This window comes from Trachypithecus francoisi, unplaced genomic scaffold, assembly GCF_009764315.1.
Source record: "Trachypithecus francoisi isolate TF-2019V2 unplaced genomic scaffold, Tfra_2.0 Lachesis_group5, whole genome shotgun sequence".
In the NCBI taxonomy this organism is placed as follows: domain Eukaryota; kingdom Metazoa; phylum Chordata; class Mammalia; order Primates; family Cercopithecidae; genus Trachypithecus; species Trachypithecus francoisi.
The window spans coordinates 94579785-94597632 of record NW_022681470.1 but is presented as its reverse complement, the minus strand read 5'-3'; the positions used below and the strand labels follow the sequence as shown (position 1 = coordinate 94597632).

Below are 17848 nucleotides of genomic sequence, written 5' to 3'. Positions count from 1 at the left end.
AACAACTGGGAGGTGGGTGGGGTGCTAAACCCAGAAGAGCTCAAGCACTTGTCTTCCAGAGGCTTTGGTGCCAAATCCTCCTGGCTCCAGGCCTGGACCAGGAATATGCTCAGAAAGGAAACTCAGTTTCTCACAGCTGAGACACAGGGGGATGGGCGGGGAAACACAGGCCTCCCTAGGCTCAGCGGCTTATACCAGGGTCAGTTCAGGGGCCAAATCTGCCATTCCCACTCCCAGGGACCCTGGGGAGTATACATATCCTCAACCCCTAAGCACCCTACCCAGCAGTGACAGTGGCTCATTCCAGCCTTTTCACACAGCAACAGCAAGGAGTCCTTGTCTGGGATTTTAAAGTCATTTTTATTAATCCAACAGTACAAAAGACCCCCCCACCACCACGGCATTCTGCCATCACTTTCTTCCAAAAAGTAGTGGAGTGAGAGGGCGAGAGGGAGCAGATCCAGGTAAAGACACTCCCCTAGGAGCCATTTTACAAAATGCGGAGCGGGGGAAGACAACACAAAAATAGCAACAGATAAATGGGGCAAACAGAACCACAAACCCAAGAGGTGAGCAGCAGGGTGGCGGGCGGGGGGGGTTGCCATCTACACTGTTTTAGTGTGGGGGACACTGGGAACGATGCCCAGAGGCTGCTCTCTCCTTCCGGCCTCGAAGGTGGTCAGCTCCACCAGAGCAGGGTCTTCTCTCCTCATGCCAGGAAATGAGAGAAGTGGGGGTAGGGGACCACTAGGTCTTTGCCACTATACCTCGAGCCGGGGAACCCCTAACTTCTCTGAGGAGGGCCTGCTTTCCCCACCCCATGGAGGAATGTATGCATGAACCAAAAAGGAGAACGAGCAGCGCTAAGGTCCTCATCAGGCCCCAGGCCCGTCTCTGGCAGGCAGTGCTCAAAAAATAAAAAAGGACAAATAAAGCCCAGTGTAGGCCTTTGGCTGAGAGGAATGAGAATTGCTAATCACCAGGCCCAAGATATGAAAGAATAGCAGAGAAGCAACAATCTCCAGGCTCCTCTGCCTTTTGAGTACCATGGCAATGAGGATGCCGTCACATCCCCTACCCACAGGCTGTGACAGGGCCTCACCTGGATCCTTTTGTCAGGGAAGAAATGAGGTATAAGGGCTCTGCGCCTTTTCAAGCTTTCCTTCAATCAAGCCAGGAAGGCAGGGGAATAAGGGCACCGAAAGTTGAAGAACACACGGAGTATAATGTGCAACAGATGGGCTAGGGGAGGAGGGTACCACCAAAATCCAGACTTTCAGGACAGCCCAAACTTCAAATATTCTGGTCTGTCAGATAACATATCCCAATTTTTGGCAAAAATATGGTCATTAGGAGAAAAGCACAAGAGAGGCTGAGAAAGGACCAGTGACTTTGGTATGAGGAAGATATGTCCTGACAGCATCTCTCACCTACTGTCTTGAAGCCCCAAGTCACCAAGAAACTGCCATAACCAGGAACTCTCCTGCTTCTTCAGGCTATTTGGTTCTCTGAGGGGGGAGGAGTTGGGTAAGTCTTGGAGGAAGCAAAGGAGTGGGTAGAAAAAGGGGAAAACCCCCATTTATTCCCTAAAGCTGTCTCCCAGAGCCCATAAAAGGGCTATTGCAGGGATGGCAAGACCCCAATTCCTCTGGCCAGAAACCTTTAACACTTGACTCCAAAAACTAAGGCTGGAGCTGTGGGGCTCGGTAGGGGTGTTAGGCACAGGTGTTAGGGGCATCCATCATCAGCAGAGGGAACACCCCTGCCCTCCGGATCTTCCTCCAGCCCCTTTTCTCTTGCAGCCACACTCCTGGGCCTCCAGAAACAGCCACAAAATGGCTCTGCTCAGCAGGGCTTTGGTTTCCTGGATCTCTGTAGATCTCAACATGTAAGTTTCCCAAAACAGTGAGCAATCCAGGCTCTTCTGCCTGCCCACCTCAATTCCTTTTCTGCTCCCAGGAGCAACTGTTTCTGCCCCATGGGGATGGAAAACCAGTGGAAACAAGGACCAAGAGCCAGACATCAAAAAAATCACCCTGGAAGAGCAGGGAGAGACATGTGCACTTCCCTGGGCCACTTCGCCAGCATCACCCATCGTTAGCAGCCACCAGCTGCCCCATGCCCTCGCGGATGTAGACAGACTGGATCTCCTTGGTCTTGAGGCAGAGATCACAGGCCCAGACGGCAGAAGCTTCAGTAGTCAGTAGCCCATAGGCGCTCTCAGTCATGCCTGTGCACTCACGGTGGAACCACTTCTGGCAGGAGGCCTCACACAGAATGGCATCCTGGTCATCATTCACCTCACTCCGACAGGCACCACATGGGTACACCAAGCCTGGGGGAGGCTGGGGCCCAGAGCCCCCACCTGCCTTGCCAGGGGGTGCCAAGCTGTTGGCATCTGGAGTGCCCCCACCCCGCCCACTACTGTTTGGGGGGAAACTGGGCTGGTTCCCATTAACAGCAGCAGCTGGGGAGCCTGAGTGGGGTTCCTGGGGAAAAGCAGTAGGAGCAGGTGGATTCAAGGGCTTCCCCCCATCCTCACCACCAGGGCCAGGAAAGCCAGGGTCCGGACCAGGAAAGGGACTTGTGTTAGGCGGCAGGCTGGGAAGCCCCTGACCAGGTCTCTGAAGAGGAGAAGGGCCGAAAGGAGCCCCTGGCTGAGCAAATCGTTGGGACAGAGAAGGTGGGCCCAACTCTGCTCTGGGAGGCTGTCCCATGGTGGGTGAGATCATGGGACCAAATCCCCCAACTGGGCCCGGCATCATCTGCCCGCTGGGAGGACTAAAGTTTTGACCTAGAGGCTGGTTGAAGGGTTGGCTGGGAAAATTCATGTTGCCTGGGGGTGGGTAGCCAGGGCCCTGGGGGGCCATGTTGAAAGCAGGGCCCATAGGATTGGGAGGGAAGGGGGGCGGCTGTCGACGAAGTGGCTGGGGGCCCCCTCCAACTCCAGTGCCATAGCCTGGGGGTACCTGGCCCGCCATGCCCCCCTGCACGCGGAAGCCTCCAAAGGGCACAGGACTGCCAAGGAATGGAGGGGCACCCCCCACCTTGGGGGCTCCGAAGTCATCTTCAAAAGGGTTGGATGCAACCAGGTGATCCACCATGGGAGTCGGGGGTGGTGCAAACTCCGTCAGATGTGAGTATGCAGGGCCCTAATGAGAAACAGTTGAAGGAAAGAGGGTCATGGAGGGAAACACAGAACTAAACTAAGAGAGCACTACCAACACAATACACATTTTGGAGGCTGATACTGGGCAGCTCAGGCCTAAAATCAATATGGACCACAGGCTGGGTGCAGCGGCTCACGCCTGTAATCCCAGCACTTTGGGAGGTGGAGGCGGGCAGATCACTAGGTCAGGAGATTGAGACCATCCTGGCTAACACGGCGAAACCCCGTCCCTACCAAAAATACAAAAAAATTAGCCAGGTGTGGTGGTGGGCGCCTGTAGTACCAGCTACTCGGGAGACTGAGGCAGGAGAATGGTGTGAACCCGGGAGGCAGAGCTTGCAGTGAGCCAAGATCACGCCACTGCACTCCAGCCTGGGCGACAGAGCAAGACTCTGTCTCAAAAAAAATAAAAAATAAAAAAATATATGGACCACAGGCCGGGCACAGTGGCTCACACCTGACTTTGGGAAGCCGAGGCAGGAGGATCCCTTGAGCCTAGGAGTTTGAACCCAGCCTAGGCAACACAGCAACTCTGTTACTGCCAAAAAAAAAAAAAAAGCCAAGAGAAAGAGGGTGGAGAGTGGAACCAGCATAGTGCAGTAACTGTGTTTTAAAAACGGGCAGAACTAGAATGGAATCCCAGCTCTGACCGTGAAAAACAACCTCAAGACTGTGGAGCACGTATTTAACATTTTTAACCCCCAGATTTCTCGTCGTAAAATAAGGATAATGCCTATCTCCCCCAAACTGTTAAAAGCACGTTAGCACAATCCCTGGCACTAAAAAAAGGCTCAGAAAGTGGAAGGTGTTATCATCATGAGGAAACCAGGACAGGAAACACGGAGAAGACTGGAACCCTGGGTGGTAAGAACTTTGGTCGAATCATCTCTTAGGAGAGAATACTTTCCCCTAAATTTGTTATAAGGTTCAGGGAAAGAACAAGAAACAAAACAAGAAAGACAGTTTTCTCTCTCCTCCCTGCAGCTGATGCAAGATACAAACAGATACTGGAATGGCAGAGTAGACAGTGTGCCGCCAAGGGGCTGCCGGGAACCACCCCCACCACCAACAACCATTCACCTGAGTATTTGACTTCCTTCGCTTCTTTTCTGGGCTCTTCATTTGCAGACCTGGAAGAGCGGCAAAAGGAAGACGCAGACAAGTTTCCCTGAGGTTTCCCCAACCTCTTTTCTCTCAGCCATGCTCTGAGGAACTCCTTTAACGTCAATACATACTTGCTTATTTATTCATCAAATGCTAACAAGGAGTGCAATATGAAAAATAGATTGTGAAAATGATCATACTCTCAGCTATGTCTTCCTTTAAATGAGAGATATCCCATCTTTCGATATCCTCAAGCTCCAAGTGACTACTGAATTCCATGTGGCTCCAAACTCTAGTGTCCTCAATGTGTGACACCTGTCCCCAACTCCTGAAGGATTACACCCACCCATCCTTTTCACCTGAGCCTCCCTTCAAGCCCTTCAGCCTGTGAAACGCCCCCCTCCCACCATCCCTCCCCTCTGAGGTTCCCAAGTCCTGGGCTTCTTCAGCCCCCGCCCCTCGCAGCGCTCTCACCGGCCTTGCCCTGCTTCCTCCCGGTGCTGGGCGGCGCAGGGGGCGGTGCGGGGCCGCCACCTCCCTCCAGCTTGTCCGGTGGGGGCGGCGCCGAGGCGGCCATGGAGTGGGGGACCGGGGTTAGCGGCGGCGGCGGGGGATGGAGGCGCCCTCGGGCTGCACCATCGCCCAGAAGGGGAGTCAGGGGCAGCACAGGCCCCCAAGCTGCAGCAACCTCAAAGTACGACGACAGCAAAGCGCCCAGCCGCGGCGCGAAATGCGCGCTCTCTCCAGACTCGCCGCCAGCCAGCGGCGGCAGCAACCGGAACCGGAACTCGGCGCGGCCACCACCACTAAGCCCGGCGGGGAGGGGGAGCAAGGACCGGACGAGACTCTACGCCAGAAAACAGGCGGCAGGCGAGGGGCGAGGCTTACCACGGCACCACGCGAGTGGAGAGGGTCGTTTCCGCTAGCGGCGGCCCACACCAGCTCACCGAGGGGCGGCGGAGCGCGGCCCTGCTGCCGGACCGTACCATCCCGGGCGGTGGAGCCACCGCGGAGGGGCGCGCGCGAGCCGAGGGCGCGCCCGGGAGGTCCAGGTAGCCCGGAGGCCGGCGTTGTGGCGCCGGGGAGTCCCGGCTCCTGCCTGGACGCACCCGGAGCCAGCCCCCGCCCCCCGGACACAACATCCTCATGGGGACGGTGGCGCGACACGCCCCACTCTGCCGCGCCCAAACTCCGCAGACCCCCAGCTTCCCTCGGCGGCCGCGACCTTCTGCCTCACTGCTGTGTCGCTAAGGGCCCGCGGCGTACACAATAGGTTTCCCAGGATTAAGAGGCAGAGGTAGAAGAAATAACGGACTTTAATGAAGAGTTTTCCCTTTGGTATAAGTGAGACCCGTGGAAACATCCAAACAGCAAAAGGAGTCCAGGATGAAAATGGTCAACTGTCCCTTATCCACAAGGCCAAAAGAGGGGGGCGGCTTGCTGTGGTGTGGCCACCCCGGGCCTACGCTGGGCCGGGCCTGTAGAAGGTACTCAGGAACTGCAGGTTTTGCATTTCCCATCCATGAAACTGACAGGCATTCGAGCTGACTTCTGCCTCTCAGTCTCGCGGTAAGAGACCCAAGTTTTTCTAGTCCTAGATGGAAATAAATTTCATCTGCCTCAGGTCTCTGGTATAAAAGGTGCGATCCCAGTTACCTCACAGGCCTGGGCGAGGAAAATGCCAAGAGCTGTAAAAGGGCTTGGAAAAGTCAAAAAGGTGATGTATAAATGTAATAATTGATTACCATTTTGTGCTCGAGAATAAGCCATGGAAAACAAAATAGGAAAGTAAGTCTACAGCCCTAAAATATATGCATATAAAACTTTAAAAGAATGCAGTTCCAACTCTACAGATGGTATCTGGGGATTGTCTACTGCTTTAGAGTCTCAATGTCCTTTTTCCCACCTCCACAAAATCCACCTGGGAGAGTGAACTGTACAAGAGGCCCAAATTCAGTCCCCCCCACCCCACCCTCCCAGAAAGGGAGGCAGGGCAGAGGCTCCAAGAAGGGCTACACTTTGGCTGTAGAGTACAATAGGCATGCAACATGGGAGGGCAGGCCTTATGAAATGTATATACAGACCCCTTGGGGTGAGGGGCCCCGGCCAGGAGGCACTGAGCAAGGGAGGATCCATCTCCCCCCTGGCCGGGAGGGGGGCTCTGGGGCAATCTCTAAGGGTTGCATATCCCCAGGGAGAGGGGACAGCTGCCACTCCTGCCTCTGTCATCCCAACCCAAACCGGAGAGAGTGCTGAGCAAGAAGACAGGTCCCAGAAGCCAAGAGGGTGTTGGCATCCCTGTCATTGAACTCAGGGGCCCAAGAACTCTGCATAAAATATCATCAGACCTAAGAGATAGTCAAAGGCACAAAGTTTAAACATGGGGGGGTGGGGGTGTTGAGAAGGGTCTGGGATACCCTGAAGCCCAGAAGTGTGATTTGTTCCCCCTTGTCCAAAAGGGTGACTGTTCCACTGGGCCTGTCACCACAGGACATTTTCCATGACAAGCACTCACTTTCTTGGGGAAAGGGCATCAGGTTGGCACAGGAAAGGCCCAGGTGGAGGGCCACTCTGTACATTAATACTTTGGTGATTAATGTTTGGGGAGAGGCAGGATTCTCCCCCAGGCTTCTGACTCAAACCCTCAAACCCTCTCACTTAGCTGGATATGAAACCCAGAGTCCACACTACTCCCAGCTCTGACACAAGGCCAAGCCCACAGAACACTCCCAAATGAGGTCCCAAGACTTAGGGAATAGGGTGGAAGGGATTGGAGGGCATCTTCTGGAAGAGAGCTCTGGGGCAGATCACAGTTTCCGCTCCACAGGTTGCTGTAGACACAGTTCGCTGCCCGCAGAGATGATGGGCAAGTGATTGTCCATATGGTAGCTGATGAGGTGACTGACACTCTCAAAGCGGTGATCCTTAGTCCGAACCTGGGAGGGTGGGAAGGAAGAAGATCAATTCAGGTGAAGAGTCAAATAAGACCTCAGCCTCCAAGGTGGAAGAGGGTAAAACAGACAAGAGGCTTGAAGAAGGAGAAAAAAATGGTAGGGGAGAGTGTGGCCTATCAGTCCTGATCATTGAGGTTTCTCTAGAAAGAAACAGTTGCAGAAATAGGTCAGTGAAGTGGGAAAAGGCAAAGGTGACATCAGCCCTGAAAGAGTGAAGCTGAGAGCTATATACCCTTTTCTTGACCTGGAGAAAGTTGGCATGTCTCAGAAGAGTATACACAGTGCAAAAAAAGATGTGGAGGCTGGGCATGGTGGCTCATGCCTGTAATCCCAGCACTCTGGGAGGCTATGGGAGGCAGATCACTTGAGCCCAGGAGTTCAAGAACAGCTTGGGCAACATGGCGAAACCCCATCTCAACAACAACAACAACAAAAATACAAAAATTAGCCGGGTGTGCCACCACACCCCAGCCTGGGTGACAAAGCAAAACCGTATCTCAAAAAAAATAAAAGAAAAAGAGGAAAGGAGGCTGAGATTGCTGTAGAAAACAGACAGAAGTTTGTTTCTAGACAGGGTCTCTGTCACCCAGGCTAGAGTGCAATGGCGCAGTCATGGCTCACTGTAACGTCGAACTCCTGGGCTCAAGCCTCAGCCTCCTGGGTAGGTAGGACTACAGGCATGTGTCACCATTCCTGACTAATTTTTTGTTTTTTTATTTTTCTAGAGACAAGGTCTTGCTATGTTGCCTAGGCTGGTCTCGAACTCCTGGCCTCAAGCAATCCTCCCACCTCAGCTTCCCAAAATGTTGGGATTACAGGCATGAGCCACCACACCTGGCTAAACAAGGAAAGTTCTGAAGAGCAGTGAGGCAGTGCAGATAAGAGAAAGCACGGTGGTCTGACTCCTGAGTCTGGGGAGCTGGAGAAGCCCTTGGATCTTCTTACAAAAGGAAACTTGCAGTGTCTAGCCTTTAACCATGTGACATTGGGCATCACAACCTCTTCAGGGTGGTTTCCTTATTTGTAAAAATGGGCACAGATGAGATGACTGCCTTCTAGCTCTGATAAGGCTTGGGGATTTGAGGACGGTCCAGGACCGTATTTGTTTTGTTTTGTTTTTTTAGACAGTCTCACTCTGTCACCCAGGCTGGAGTGCAGTGGTGCGATCTCAGCTCATTGCAACCTCTGCCTCCTGGTTCAAGCAATTCTCCTGCCTCAACTCCTGAATAGCTGGGACTACAGGTGCCCACCACCACACCTAGCTAATTTTTGTATTTTTAGTAGAGATGGGGTTTCACCATATTGGTCAGGCTGGTCTCAAACTCCTGACCTCAGGTGATTCACCCGCCTCAGCTTCCCAAAGTGCTGGGATTACAGGTGTGAGCCACCACGCCCAGCCCTATAGTGCCAGGACTATAAAGAATATAGTTCAGGCTAAGGGATGAGCCCCTGGAGGAAGATGCCAGACACCCTAAAGAGCAAGAGACGCCCACAGAGAGCTGCCCAGCGGGAATGTCTAGAAAGCAATGAGGGAAGGAACAGGGATACACTGTAGGATACTGTACCTTCCCTTCTGCCACCCCTCACCCACACCTCTGCCACACTCACCACACCCTCAGGGTCCACCAGTAGCAGATGCTTCGGCTGCCCACTCTGCAAGCCAGTGAGCACATACTGGCCAGGTGTGGTCGTGCTCTCCCGCACCAGGAAGTCCCCGTTAAGCTGCAGCAGTGCCTCAGCCTCCCGCCGACTCAGCTTCCCATGGAACCAGGGCTCCCCTCGGAGCTGCTCAGCCATGGACACTGACTGGGGAGGTGGAGGCACCCGAAGAGCATCTTCAAAGGGCTCTGGAAGTGTAGACGGAGGGTGAGGGAAAGTAGCGGACACAACACACACCCAAGACCCAGACTTCAGGGAAGGGAAGTCAGGAAGGAAAGAGCAGATAGGCAGGAGAAGGGCCAGACCCAAGTAGAAAGGTGGGGATGCAGAGAGGAAAGACAAGCACTCACTCATATCAAACAGGTCACGGGGTGCACTGCCATTGACAGCAGGATTGGGGAGCCCAGCACCACCCACTGCTTGCCGGACCTTGTCTAGGTTCTGGACGTTGACATAGGAGGGATCGTCAAAGAGCTCTCTGCCTGCTGAGGAAAGAGAGGTTCTACAGTGATCCCCAACCCTGCCTCCAACACTCCCTGGCTCTGTCCATCTCAGCTCCCTTCATACCTGGACAGGATGGTGGAGGTGGCATCTGTTTTCGGACTTCTGGATCTCCCCCAACAGGGTGTCCTACAGGCTGCAGGGATAAAAATAAGGTGAGACCAGAAGCCCTAAACAACCACTCCCACCCTAGGCCCAGCCCACCTCCATCCAAGCAGCTTACCAGTGTAGCTCCCAAGTGGCTAGGGGTCTGGGCACTGGGTGCAGTGGATCGAGCAGCCCCTGGAGCAGCTCCTTCCCGAAGCCTCATGTCTACCACCCCCCCCAGGGGGGGTTCCTTCCCCGGGAAGTCATTATAGTACTGATGGTCAGCTGGCTCTTCCTCCTCCTCATCCCACGCTGAGCCATCAAAGCCAGCCATCCTGAGGGACAGGACAGTGAAGGTGTAGCTATAAATGTGTGGTGGGCAGGAGGAGGGGAGGAGGGAATAGAACAGCAGCCATCTATTGGGTATTTACTATGGATTAGGCCTGAGGCTGAGTGTTTTATATACATAATCATTTCATTCTCCTGGCAACCCCATAAGGTAGGTATTGTTTCCTTCCCCAATTTTACATATGAGGAAAATGAGGGTCAGAGGTGAAAAGATTTGCCCGTCTCACAACTAAAAGGTGGCTAAGCTCAGATTTAAATTCAGGTTTGACTTTAAAGCTCGTCCCCTTGGCCAGGTGCAATGGCTCACGCCTATAATCCCAACGCTTTCAGAGGCCAAGGAGGGAGGGCTGTTTGAGCCTAGGAGTTCAAGACCAGCCAGGGCAACATAGCGAGACCTTATCTCTACCAAAATAAAACTGCTACTACTCAGCCACGTGTGGTGGCATGTACCTGTGGTCCCATCTACTCAGGAGGCTAAGGTGGGAGGATCACTCAAGCCCAGGATATGGAGGCTACATTGAGCTGTGATTGCACCACTGAACTCCAGCCTGGGCTACAGAGCAAGGCTCTGTCTCAAAATAAATAAGTAATGCTCTTGCTCTTGATCTCTGTGCTCTCTCCCAACAAGGAAGGGAAGCACTATGGTGTGTGTGTGTGTGTGTGTGTGGTGTGTGTGTGTGTGGCAGCAGGGAGGCGCTCCAGCTCCAGAACATTTTTACCTCTCCTAAATATTCGATCCCTGCTGGCTCCACTGCTTATCCCTCAAGGCCTGAGGTGGGAAAGATTGTAATCTCAGGGAAAAGAGATATCCTCCCAAACCCAAAGTCTTGATGGCTTCTAGAGGCAGGAAAACACAGAATGCCAAGTAGAGAAATGAGCAAGAAAGAGAAATGGGAATAGAAAAATCCCACCTAGCCAGAGAGAGATGTAACTTGGAGGCCCCGGACTACAGCTCCACCATGAGCAAACAAGAAAAGCTGGCCCTGCGGCAAGCAGTGCCTCAAAAGCCTTTCCTCCTGAACCACAGGAAACAGAAGAATAGCAGGAAGTGGGAAGCAGAGGCACACAGGTTATTCCCTCCCTGAACCTCTCAGCTCAAGTGTTGGAAGAACAGCCCTCCTTTCCCAATCCTGGTCTCAAAAGCTGCTCCACACTCTCCCCACCTGCTCACCTGTCATGAGGGGTGACCAGTTTGGGTGGGTTCCTGAGGTATTGTTTGAAGCGCAACTCGAAGGCCTGGCCAATGGTGCTGATGACATCCTGGGCAAGCCCTTCGGGACACTCCAGAATGTGGCAGGCTGCGGGCACAGCAGAGGCTGTCAGTGAGTTGAGCCCACTGGGAGGAGGCACAGTCGGGGGCCCTCATCTTCCTCGGCAGGAACCCCCACTTAGATCTACTTAGAGTGGGTACAGATGACCCCAGGTCCTACTCACCTCTTCAAACAGCCAGACCCACCCAGTGCTCCCCACCATGCCTCACCTCTCTGATTCACAGGGTCTTTGGCAACGTAGGCGACATACTCGGCTGTGTCCTGGGGAGGAAGGTCAGAAAATTTTACAGTTCCACTTTACTCCTGACCCCTAAAACCCAGTCCTTTTCAGATATCCCCACAGTCCTAGCACCCCCACTTCTCTAATCAATGTCTTCCCAATCCCTAGCCCCTTGCTCTTCTCCCACCACCTTTGCTCTGTTCCCCAACTCACCGGATCCCCTCCGGATGCAAATGAGATAGATTGCATGTGGTGGTTGGCGATGATCTGAGAATTAGGGCAGGGGATGGAGAAGGAAGGGAATGCCATGTGTCAGGCAGCCTCAGGGCCCAGAACCCTGGTGCCCCAGTCTCATTCTCTGGGTTCCTTATCCCATATCCTCATTTCCTCCTTCCCTACTGGTCTTCTGCTCTCAAGCCCTCTTCCTAGTTTTTGGCCTCCTAACTAGATCTCCCCTTAGCACCCCCATCAGTGTTTCTGGTCCGCTTGCCCACCTCCACCAACCTGTTTGCAGTCTGCGGCCATGAGGTTGAGGCTGCTGGTAGAGACGGTGAGAGTGATTGGCATTCCAGCAAATTTCAGGTTACTCCTCCCCAGGATAGAGCTGAGCGGGCGGCTACAGGGCTAAGGTAGGGCCCAGGGTCTTAGAAGGTGAGGGTTCCCAGCACAGACAAACCATACTCTTGTCTCCTGGCCCTCTCCCCACATGCCCCACACTTGCCTCCTCACTGTCCCTCCACATTTCCCAGCAGCATCCCTATCCCCAAGGACCCCAAGTACCTTTCTCCTCCTTGTCGCCCCCTTAGCACCCGGCACAGCCTCACACACCAGACTGATGGCCTCCCTGGGGAAAGAGGGGTACTCAGACCCAGCGCCTGCCTGCCTGCCTCCCACCCAACTGGGGCTGCCACAGAGCTGGGGGAGGGGAAAGCCAGGCCAGACTCCCAGGGCACTCCAGGCTCTTTGTCGTGGTGGATTGAATTAAGGGCCTTTAATATTTGATGACACTGAGAGGCCGCTTCCTGGCTGATTGGGTTAGGGCCTCAATGGGTATAGCCCCACCCCCTTCCAGCTACCAAATGTCCCATTCCCTTCCCAAAGGCAGCAGCAACCTTCCATCTACCCCCATTTGCTACTCCAGCTCCACCTGCCAGCCGCTTCTGCTACCTTCCCCACAACTCCCAAGGCTGGACAGGTAAGGAGGATCTGGGCCAGCGGAGCCTCCTTTCAGTAAAAGGCAGAATCACTATCCCACCTTTCTCTCAATCCCCTTTGCTACCCAAAGATCAGCCCCAACCAGCAGTACCCAAGTGACCCACTCCCCTCCGCCCTTTCCCATGGCCTCACTAATCCCAGGAATCCCACAGTCCACTCCCTCCCCACTAACCTGGTAACCTGAGTCCGGGTGTTGAAGTCCAGGGCACGCATTGACTGAAGGACCTCCACACAGCCCATGTACTAAGGGGAGGGAGGAGAGCACAGCAGGTCAGCCGCTCCCTGACCCCAGTCCCTTCACAAAGGGCCCTAGGACTTTGCCCATATGGTCCCTAAGAGAAGTAAAGAGGAAGAAGTTCTGCCCACTTCCCGTGTCTACATCCCACAACCAAGGTGAAAGACAACAGGGAACGAGGAGAGAAAGAAAAGCCAGGCTAGAAGGACCTCACGCACTGGGGAGAGAGTTTGGAGGGGACCGACAGGCACTGACTGGGATGGAGCGACAACTCCAGAAGGCGGGAGAAGAATGGAGGAAAGGATCAAGAAGTCACTCCTTCCAACACTTATTAAGAGCTTCTGCCATGGTGGGCATTGTGCTAAGCATGGCAGGGTGGGGGTGGGGGAGTCAAAAGAAGGAAGGGGGCCCAGGCAGAGCTGGAAGGGAAGGGGCTACAGAATTGGGGAAGGGATGGGAAGGGTTTAGGAAATAGAACACTGAAACAGGGTTGTTGGGGAACAGCAGGAAAAAAGAATTCCAGCCAAGCTGGAGTGAGCAGAAGAACTGGAGGGGTCTGGGAGGGAATGGAAAGGAGGATGTTCACTCACCCGAACCAAGTAGGAAACCCCGGGTCCCATGACTTTGTCGTTGGGATGCAGCCAGCCCCGCGTGGGCTTATTGACAAAGCTCCCGTGGCGGGTCCACTCCTCGCCCCCCAGCTGGCCCCCTTCCACCCGAGTCCTGCGCCCGCCGCCTCCACTCAGCTTGTTCATGTCCTGGAGGAGGGGTAGGGGGCCTGAGTCTGGCATGGCTGCCCCTACGATCCCCTCCCCATCATCGGCTGCCCTTCCTGGCTCCCCCTTAGACCCTGGGCGCCCCCCAGCCGGGTTGGCCAGCCTCAGGTTGCTCATCCGGGGGAAGAAGGAGCACAGAGTAGTGGGACTATCGTCCCCAGGCAGAGGAGGCAGGATGGGCCCCAGGGATGAAGCTGATGGGGAAGGCAGCTCCTCCGGGGGGGTGGACCCTGAAGCCCCCTCCTCCAGCGATGACAGAGACTCATTCCGGAGTGGATTGTACTTGGGCTTGGGGGGCAGAAGATCCATAGCTGAGGTGAGAGGGGGCTGCTGCCCGGCCTGGCCCCCCTGCCAGTTTGGGCAAGGGGGCCAGGCAGGGGGTATCCCCAGGCCCTTAGCCTGGTCGGACCTCCGTGGCCCAGGAGTCACAGAAGTCCTGGGGAGGGAGAGGGACAAGTGGCTTCCGCTCCCCAGCTCAGACCCAGACAGTTTCGGGCCCCATCCCCGCCCAACGTGGAGCCTCTTCTCTGGCTGAGAAGAGAACAGGCTGGACCCAGAGCTGCCTGGCTCCTCCCCAGGGGCGGAGAGCTAAAGGGAGAGACCAATCACGAGGACAGTGCTGACTCACAGGCTCAGAGGGGCTGAGCCCCCACCCCGCCCCAACCTCGGACTGGAGCAGGGGGTAGGGCTATCCAAGCTCTTCTCCCCTGCCCTACACAAACAACTAGTAATCTGGGGAGAAGGAACGTGGGGGTGGGAGGGAAGCTTGGAGGAGTTGGATGGAAAGAAAGGAGATAGGAGGTCTGGGTCACTCGAAACCGGACACAGGCAGGCCAAAGGGGGCAGGAAGTCAGGCTAGAGTAGAGGGGAATGAGGGAGGAAAGAGAGGCAGCTGCGGGTGGAAAAGGGAGGAGATCTCAGAGCTCAGCATTTCCCTTCCTGTTCTGGTTGGACACTCGAATTCCCCACCCTCCAGCCCAGGCCACCCCCAACCACTACCCCATACAGTAAGCCTGGGCCATTAGCATCCTCTGCTGAGACAGCTGTGGACTGGAGCTGGCGAAGTGGGGATGGGAAGGAAGTGGTCCCAATGGATGCAAAGCAGGGTCAAGAGGAGAAGCAAAGTTGGTGAAAAAAGGGGAATAAAGTCCAACCTGGATGGTACATCAGGAAGCTACCAGGCAAGACGGGAACAAGAGGACATGCTGGTCACGGCTTGTTCTCTAGGTATGCCATCTACCACACCAAGACTGACGGCTCATAGCCAAGCACTGTCCTCTCCCCTTTCCACAGGCCTTGTTAACACAGCACACTGTCAAGGGTGAGAATGAGGGAATCAGGTCCCCACTCCCACTCCAAACCACCCCAATTCATATCCCTCCTCTTACAGGGCCCTAAGCCCCACCAAAGAGCACAGTGTCCCTCACACCAGGGGAAGAAACAGTTCTCCAAGAGAAGTAGAAACGACAAGCTAGGAAGGGACAGAGAGATCAGAAGACACATCTGTGTCAATAAGGACAGGAGAAAAAATAAGTAAGTACAGGAGAAAGGGGTGTCAGGAGAAGATGGGTTGAAGCTGGACACAGGGAACAAGTCCCAAACTCATTCCTGCCACCCACGGCTTCCTGCCACTGCTCTTCTGGAGAATGCCATAGGCAAAGCTGGAAAGCGACCAAAAAAAAAAAAGAAAAAGAAAAAGAAAAAGCAAGTTAAAGATACATATTCCCACCGGGCACGGTGGCTCACACTCACACCTGTAATCCCAGCACTTTGGGAGGCTGAGGCGGGTGGATCACCTGAAATCAGAAGTTTGAGACCAGCCTAGTCAACATGGTGAAACCCCATCTCTACTAAAACTACAAAAATTAGCTGGGCATGGTGGTGAGCACCTGTAATCCCAGCTCGGGAGGCTGAGGCAGGAGAATCGCTTGAACCCAGGAGGTGGAGGTTGCAGTGAGCTGAGATCGCGCCATTGCACTCCAGCCTGGGTGACAAGAGCAAAACTCTGCCTCAAAAAAAAAAAAAAAATACGTATTCACTCAAGCTCATCTTGGAATTACCCTTAGATTTACTTCAGAGGATTAAAATATAGATAGATAATTATCCTGATTAACAACATTAACACTTGAAGTGTGTTAGATACTGTACTTAACTCTTAAATCTCCCCTTAGTGCTCATTCCAGAAGAGCTTTGTCACTGTCAGCCAATCCTGAGAAGGAATTTTATCACTTCTTTTCCAGCCAGCTCTCAGGCAGAGAGAATGAGGAAAGGATTCCACCATAGCCTCACACCCCCAAAACACACAAACACACACTAGGATGTCCTCATCTGTTGAGATGATGTTCTGTGGGAGCCTGCAGTATCCAGAGCCAGGGAAGGACCAACGGGTGTGGGCGTTTGGAAGAAAAGAAAGAAGTATGACTGTTGAAATGTGCATGGGGAGAAAGGAGATTGCCTACTGGAAGTCCAGGTAATTGGGTGTAGGGAAAAAGCTGTGTGTGGCTTCTCAGCCCAACTGGGAGGAGGGGAGGGGGGTGGGAAGTGGCAGGAAATGGCGAAAGCCTCAGGAATGTTTCCAGCAGGGAAGGCTGGGCAAACGGGGCCAGGAGGAATGCCCAGACAAGAACTCTGGTTAGGGGGAGGGGAAGAGACAGAGAAGCAGCAACTGAACTGTCCCTTAAAAAAAAAGAAAAAAATCAAACAACAAAAAGGGCACTATTATATACCCCCACTCCAAACCACCGGTTTTCTGGTAGAAAACTTGCTCCTGTCACACCCACATGCCACACACCAACAAATCCATGGTCCTATCCACTTATGGATAGGTAGGCCTAGAGCTACTTCTGGGATGGAGTTGGTCCTGGGAAGGGAAGGCCAGGAGATGAGGCTGGGAGTCTGACAGCAAGTCTCTCTCCCTCTTGTGCCAAACCCTAAGTTCAGGCCCTTCAAATAGTTCTACACTTGGAGGAGGTTAAGAAAGAGGAAAATGGGGCCGGGCGCGGTGGCTCACGCCTGTAATCCCAGCACTTAAGGAGGCTGAGAGGGGTGGATCACCTGAGGTCAGGAGTTCGAGGCTAGCCTAGTCAACATGGTGAAACCCCCTCTCTACTAAAAATAAAAAAATTAGCCGGGCGTGGTGGCGGGCGCCTATAATCCCAGCTACTCGGGAGGCTGAGGCAGGAGAATCACTTGAACCCAGGAGGCGGAGGTTGCGGTGAGTCGAGATCGCACAATTGCACTCCAGCCTGGGCAACAAGAGCGAAACTCCGTCTCAAAAAAAAACAAAAAGAAAGGAAAACGGCTGCCTTTAATATCACTCTTCACAGTCAGAGATGGGAACTTTGACTTCCCACCTGGGGGAGCACGAGAGTGCTCGGAAAACTGATCCCAAAGCCCAAAAAAAGACAAAGGACAGGAAAATATAAGCAGGTGGAGTTTCAGGGATTGACGACAAGGCTTTTCAGCTTATGACCCAGGTCCCACAAAGCCCGTAAAGGGGTGTGGTCCCCTAGGACGCGAACTTTAGACTTCTATACGGGGAGGCTTTCTGGACAGTCAGACACGGATTACGAACGGGGCGTGGCTTCGGAGGGGCGGAGCCCCGAAGAGGCGTGGCTTCAACAAATTCGAATCGTTCTTTGAGGTGCAGGGTTTTGCCCTTTTGGGAGATAGGCTTTTTGACAGGAGTTAGCGGAGGATCGTTGCTAGGAGGCGGAGTTTCGGGGAATGGAAGGAGTAACGAAAGGTTTCACGTAGTAGGGCTTGGAACGTGTCTGGGGGTGGGACTTACAGGAAAACTGGGCGACAGGGTGGGGTCGGAGACAAAAAATAAAAATCAAGTCGGGGTTCGGGGGAGCCCCCTGAAGTTGGGAGGTGGGACTTCCGGGGAGAGGGGTCTCAGGGGCGGGACTTATAAATGAAGACCGGAAGTGGGGTCCCGGGAGAGGGGTTCCGGAGTGGAAGAGTCAGTCACCTAAGGAGAAAAAAGTCAAGACTCACCAGGGCCTCATGGAGTCTCCGCACCGCACCGCGGGCCGATTTGGTTCCGGATCACGCCACTGCCAGCTTAGGTTACCGCTCCAACTTTCTCCCCCGGCCCTGCCTCCCTGGAGAAACTTTATTACACTCACTTCCGGCCTCACTAACCCCCTGACCCTCTACCTCAGCGTCCCTCCTTCACGCTTCCCACTTTCCCGAGTTAGCCAATGGCAGCGCGAAATCGCGCACAGAGGCAATGGTGGCCAATAAGACGCCTACTTTTGATCCACGCTCGTTCTTGAGAAACGTAAGAACTGTCCTCCAATAAGGA

The 17848-nt window shown here is 54.1% G+C and overlaps 3 protein-coding genes across 13 annotated transcripts; 1 reads left to right on the top strand and 2 right to left on the bottom strand.

Moving 5' to 3' along the window:
• Positions 1 to 341: 341 nt before the first annotated feature.
• PYGO2 (pygopus family PHD finger 2) lies at positions 342 to 5287 on the bottom strand. 3 transcript variants are annotated; one of them, XM_033197295.1, is made up of 3 exons: positions 5162 to 5287; positions 4250 to 4299; positions 342 to 3152 (listed from the first exon to the last, which is right to left on the bottom strand). In XM_033197295.1, the coding sequence occupies exons 2-3, from the start codon at positions 4289 to 4291 to the stop codon at positions 2088 to 2090; spliced, it is 1107 nt and encodes a 368-aa protein (XP_033053186.1). In that variant the 5' UTR covers positions 4292 to 4299; positions 5162 to 5287; the 3' UTR covers positions 342 to 2087. The 3 variants fall into 3 exon arrangements, with proteins under 3 accessions (XP_033053186.1, XP_033053185.1, XP_033053187.1); XM_033197294.1 differs by lacking the exon at positions 5162 to 5287 and adding an exon at positions 4748 to 5053; XM_033197296.1 differs by lacking the exon at positions 5162 to 5287 and adding an exon at positions 4748 to 4877 and having other exon boundaries at positions 4250 to 4385.
• On the top strand, positions 4844 to 6049 carry LOC117075164 (translation initiation factor IF-2). The gene is given in 2 exon segments (XM_033197297.1): positions 4844 to 5399; positions 5402 to 6049. Coding segments are annotated over 2 exon segments (636 nt in total). The 5' UTR covers positions 4844 to 4886; the 3' UTR covers positions 5525 to 6049.
• On the bottom strand, positions 5572 to 17773 carry SHC1 (SHC adaptor protein 1). 9 transcript variants are annotated; one of them, XM_033197287.1, is made up of 13 exons: positions 17539 to 17773; positions 13354 to 13521; positions 12701 to 12771; positions 12094 to 12157; positions 11818 to 11937; positions 11527 to 11580; positions 11303 to 11354; positions 10994 to 11120; positions 9611 to 9809; positions 9454 to 9523; positions 9237 to 9371; positions 8836 to 9074; positions 5572 to 7209 (listed from the first exon to the last, which is right to left on the bottom strand). In XM_033197287.1, the coding sequence occupies exons 2-13, from the start codon at positions 13516 to 13518 to the stop codon at positions 7081 to 7083; spliced, it is 1425 nt and encodes a 474-aa protein (XP_033053178.1). In that variant the 5' UTR covers positions 13519 to 13521; positions 17539 to 17773; the 3' UTR covers positions 5572 to 7080. The 9 variants fall into 9 exon arrangements, with proteins under 9 accessions (XP_033053178.1, XP_033053179.1, XP_033053180.1 ...); XM_033197288.1 differs by having other exon boundaries at positions 9237 to 9368; positions 17539 to 17711; XM_033197286.1 differs by lacking the exon at positions 5572 to 7209 and adding an exon at positions 14694 to 14851 and having other exon boundaries at positions 8662 to 9074; positions 9237 to 9368; positions 17539 to 17731.
• Positions 17774 to 17848: the final 75 nt, after the last annotated feature.